General features: G+C 36.8%; 1 protein-coding gene across 1 annotated transcript in view; it reads right to left on the bottom strand.

The window, feature by feature from the left end:
- Positions 1–5,764, bottom strand: part of MTX2 (metaxin 2) — a 47,869-nt gene that overhangs the window by 3,195 nt on the left and 38,910 nt on the right. Inside the window, exon 9 of the mRNA XM_072418382.1 lies at positions 4,141–4,217. Coding sequence (XP_072274483.1) covers positions 4,141–4,217 — 77 coding nt within the window. The remainder of the gene's footprint in view (positions 1–4,140; positions 4,218–5,764) is intronic.

The following is a 5,764-nucleotide window of genomic DNA, read 5'->3' as shown; positions in this document are numbered from 1 at the left end:
TATATATATATATATATATATATATATATATATATATATATTGTGCTGTAAAGTAAAAGATCAGTCCCGGATGCACAGATGGCACAAGGTCAAAAAGAAATGATAGGAACAGACGTCACTACCATCTTATACGTATAAGGCTCTTTGGTTTTATGTTGGAAGTGAAGGCTCTAGTGCTCTTTGTATTGGTTTTATAGAGCCCTTTCCCCATAACCTGTCTGCTTATGCTTTTGCACACTTTATATGCCTCATTACCTCACCTTAGCTCCACAGTACAAAAAGATAACATATTGTAAACATTTTTCCTGCCTTGGGCTGTTTTTACAAAGAATGTTGATTGAGAAGGATTCATATCCTGACAACTTATAAAGAAAGAAAACAGAGGTGAAATACATAAAGTCATTGTATTTATACACCCCTGAGCATACTTACATTATAAAAAATAAAAAATAAATTAATGTAGGACAACCATAGAGGGTAGAGAGTAGTCAGACACAGAGAAATAATTCTGACTGTTCTAAGGCATTTTAATCCTTACTTAGCCCCTGAATACAAAAGGTTGTATCAGGCTTGCTATAGACACCCATAGCACTGTGTGTAAACGTGTCACACATTTTCTCCAGACAGTCACATCACCCACCAATATAAATAAAAATGCATACACTCTCATACAATATACTTAATATATGTCATAAGTACATAAATTATTTCTAATCACATAATCCCAGAGAATTTCTGGTGTCCTTACCATGAACTGTACAGTGCCTGATGGCAACTATTTCTCACCAATTCAGCTGGTGGGACAAGCTAGATAAAATGCCCCTTCCCAATGTCCCCTACAGCTTCTGTGCATAACAAAACTTAGTAAGAAAAGACAAATGCACTTCAAACACTCTCTGACATCCCTCCTGGGCTTTTCATGTGTCCTAGAATTCCTTGCCAAGTGAGAATAGGAACTACACAGTGATGTTAGTGAGATCGATTTCTGTTGTGTTAATGGCTAAACAAATGGTAATAAACATCACAGCAAAATCAAAGAGAAGGGGCGGTCCTATGAAAGACAACACTTCCACCTGACAGCCATGAATGCTGTGACCTTGTCACAGATGTCAAGTCACTAGAAGTAAGGTTAAGACATGTACAGAGGCTAGATAAAAGTTGGAATGAATAATTCCCAACAAACATTTGTTCATGCTGTATTTTTAAACCATTATATTATGGTTTACAATTCCATAGATAAGGCTGTGCATAGATCTGTAAAGAATTGCTTGCTGTCAAGCAACATCTGCACACATGCTTAAAGATTATTATTTGCTCAAAAAATTCACAAGGCTGGATTGCCTGTACAACCCAAGAATTATGTGGTGGCCCATTTTTGAGTGAACAATTATCTAACTATAAGTCAGGAATCATCTATTTTAAACTACATCTATCCGATGTATGTAGAGTATACTGCTAATTCCTGCCAGGACATAAATGGGGACACTATACCAGCCAAAGAGAGGTACTACAGTTTTTCGACCTAGAACACAAAAAAATGCAGATGTCTGTCATGTATTCACACACTATATTTACAATATTTAAAATCTTTATGTAATTGTGCATTACCAATTTTGTATGGGTTTCCAGATTTGTATATAGGAAAAAAATGATCTCCAAATGTCACTGCATCAGCAGCATATGACTGTAGTAGGACGCTTTGTGCATTGAAATAGGTTAGAATTCTTTTCAACAGTCATAGCACACAGGAGTACATTTCACCCATGATAAAACTTTCAAAAGGTCAAAGAAGTAAGAAAGACTCATTAAGGCTATGAAGCAAAATAGTGTGTGGGGTTTTAATTTGACTAAAAATACAGAAATCCACCACAAACCAATATCCATCCATTCTATTATGTTTTTTCATTTTGCACATTGCATGTTCCTGAAAATGTCCCTATGTCTCTATCCCAGACTCAAAAGCAAAATATTTTACCTGGAGGTTTCTATATATATATATCCCTCTTTCCCAATTTGGTAGTGTGCTACATACTGGAACCCCAACTCAGCACCGTGTCCCTGGAAATGTCCCAGTTACTGACCCAGCAATACAATGTACTTGGCTGGTTTTAAGCAGGATAGAGTCCTAGGAATCTTACATTATAATATCCTCAGTGCTGAGGTTTTGCTGCAAATGCCTAACCCCTTTCAGCATTAGTCCCTGGAAGGATGAAAGTATATAAATATGATTATGCAGAAGGCAACGCAACATTTGCTGAAAGGAAGCTATAATGACCAAACTATACTTCAAGGGAATGTACTGGCCTAATGGTGTAATACAATACAATACTGAAAGACTACACAACATTCAAAAAAAGAATATAAGTTACTGGTGATTCAGGGCAAATTGACAGTCTCTAGACTAATTCCCTGGGCACGTAACACTGACCTTTCCTGCTTTCCAACAAAAATTGTTTTCAGCGACAAAACTATGCTATGTGTTATTAGCCTGTATGCTCTGTGTTTGATGGAGTCAGAGCTTACACAAGGTTGATGTTTTGGCCGCCTCTTCCTCATTTCAGTATTCACGATTGACAATTCTCCACTAGATCCAAGAACCAAGGCTATGTACACACGTCAGATGATTCTTGCCCGATTATCACTTCAGGGCTATCAGACAAGATTCTGATGGGTGTACAGCGGCTGTCCGACGTTGTTCATGGATCAGTCATGGGGGATCCATGATCGATGAACGACCACAATGCAAGAGAAAGACAGAGAGCGCAGCAGGGTGCCGCTCACTCGTCTCCCCTCTCAATAGAGCAGAACCACACTGTATGTACAGTGCTCGTTCATGCATCTTTCAGCCTTTTGTCATTGAAAAGGATTGTTAAAGATTCTTTCCTACAACAAAATCTTAAGTGTATATGTAGCTTTATTCATTAAATGGAAGTCACATGCTCCCCCATATTCAGAAGAAATTGGTATTTTGAAGCAATCAGATCAAAGCTTTGGAGTGTTGTGTCAACTTTAAAAAAATGGCCCATATATTGTCAGCCTGAGACAAATGTGATTACATGATGTACAGGATAAATGCCCTGTGTATAATTTATTGTTGAATGTGAAAAATGCCATATGGACAATGTTATATTACAGACTTAAAGGGATTAAGAGCTAGATAAGAACATCATAATGAATGTAAATGGTTCACAACACATGTTTTTCATATGCAAAGCTGATATGCTAGGTAGCTCTAAGAAAGAATGCCATTCCTTTGAGCTAGCTACATTACCTACTTGCATCAACAAAGACAGATATAAAAAAATATTTAAAACTGCATATGAAAGGTGCATCCACTTTGTCTAAGCCTAGTTTAGAGATTATGATAGTTTTCAACTTAACAGAGGCATAACAAAGATGTGGTCGTAAGCATTTTTGCATTAGGTCAGTGCAACAAAGCTATACTTATGTGTGATGGGTGCCCTATACCAACAATGATAAGGAGTTCCCTGTTCTTATATTATCCATCTCGAAAGTAATACCCCTACTAATACCGAACATTAGGGGCTTTTACTGCAATTGTATAGAGGTTTTTACATCCATAATTCAATCTTTATTGTATATGCCCAATGCTTTTAATACCTGAATATATCACCAAGCCTAATATTTCTGGGCCTCCTTAAATCCAGTAACGACAATAGGGCTTACATTTTCAGCAACTAGTTAAAAAGATAGTATTACACAAAAGAGAAAAGAGCCTAGAGCATTAACCCATTTAACAGTATGATTGTAAAAATCTTTTTGAAAGGTTTTTAAAATTTAAATTGCCTCTAGATTTAGGCAAGTACATGGATATCTGTGATGCTCATCATTAGCTCCAAAACAGTGATAACCTGGGAATCTTTTATGTAGCTTCTTAGTTTCATTGAACTTTAGTAAAAAGGCTAAGTCCCATTCATCTATATTTATATATTCTGGCCATTTTAGTACCAAGTTCCCAGGTTCAAATATTGGCCTGGACACTATCTACTTGTAGTTTATTCTCCCTGTGTTTGCAAGGGTTCCTCGAGGTATTCAAGTTTCTTCCCATATACCCCAAAACATGAAATTAGGTTAACAAGCTTCCTTCAAAAAAAAAAATAAAAAAATCTAATTACTTACTGTTTATTGAAAAAATAGGACTGAGATCCCAACCTCTGTGATAGGGCTTGGCAGCACTGATCTACATCATCATAAACCTGCAAGAACACAATATAACACAATTGGTGACTTCAGGACTAAAAATATTTACACTTACCTGTCCAAAAACATTAAATGAGAGTGCTTAAGTACTCTATATTACTTCTAACCTCTGATAACCTCTGTGTTTCAGCATGGTCCCACACATACTGCAACAAATCCCTAGAAAGCAACTCATTTGGGCCCAGCAAATGTGAAATTTATAACTCCATAGTCAATGCAGGGATTAGAATCATACAAACACATTCACTCACAAACAAATACCTACAAATATATCTACCTAAAACAAAGGATGAACATTTATTTAATTGCAGCTCCTAGATGTGATGCATGCATTCACTTACAGTGCATGATTACAGTAAAGCAGAGGCAGCGAGAACAAAAGGCCGTCATCTTGTAAGAGGGTTTAAGTACCCATTTAGAAGTAAAGATCATTCAGTAGTGAAATTGTTACTCAACATCAGATCATTGGAAGGTGACCATGCATTGCTTGAAAAATGCAAGGGAAAGAGGGAAGAAAAATATGAAGTCTGCAAAATCATAGCACGGAAGCTCAGAAAGGGTAAAGACTTCAGCACATCCCGAGTCACCCACCCTGAGCAAGTATGCTGATCCTGTTATATACATATTCCAGTAACTCGGAATGTACTCAAGTCAAAGACAGCCAGACAACTAGTGTTTTCAGAAGTGGTTACAAGAACAGCTGACTGGCATATATGTTCTGAGCTGATGATTGAAATAAATGAAAACATTAGATCAGAAAGACAACCTGATAACTAGCAATTTTAAAAAAGTCATCAGTCTTCATATTACCGTTATTGCGAATTTCCTTTAGGTGGAAATTCAGTTAATAGATTGAAACGTTACATTTACCATATTTTAACTAAATCTAAAATTAAACGGGAAATTCTGAACGCTGTTGATTTCTGTAAAACAATACATATTTACCTCGGGAACTGAATTTTTTCAAATTCAAAAACCTATTGTTTAGCTGTGCTTAGTTGTAAATATGTGCAGCTATCTGACCTTTCTTTCCTTTTAATTTCCTGTTTACAGATTGTAGTCAGACAATTGCTCATCACCTACTTCCTGATTACTTCTACTAACAAATCTTGCCATGTAACATAGATACACTGGCCCTGATTTATTAAAGCTCCCAGAGGCTGGAGAGTATACACTTTCATCAGTGAAGCTGGGTGATCCAGCAAACCTGGAATGGATCTGGTCTAGAATTGAAAACATTTGCTTATAAATAGCTAATGACTTTTAGGAAATACATACCAGGTTTGCTGGATCACCCAGCTTCACTGATGAAAGTGTATCCTCTCCAGCCTTGGAGAGCTTTAATAGATCAGGGCCAATGTTTTTTACTTTAATGCAGGGATGCTGGGAACTCTAGTCTGGAATCTATTATTCTTTCTACTTTGGGTGTTATGCGATTCATCCTCCCACCAGCTGAATTCAAAGATTGGAACAAATTATATGTAATGCAGTTTGCAAGCCTATTGGGCCCATCGAACAGATATTCTGTCCACTACTTTGCTTA

This window comes from Pyxicephalus adspersus, chromosome 7, assembly GCF_032062135.1.
Source record: "Pyxicephalus adspersus chromosome 7, UCB_Pads_2.0, whole genome shotgun sequence".
NCBI classification, from domain to species: Eukaryota; Metazoa; Chordata; class Amphibia; order Anura; family Pyxicephalidae; genus Pyxicephalus; species Pyxicephalus adspersus.
Note: the sequence above shows the minus strand (reverse complement) of the source record. Positions and strands in the feature narration are given on the sequence as shown.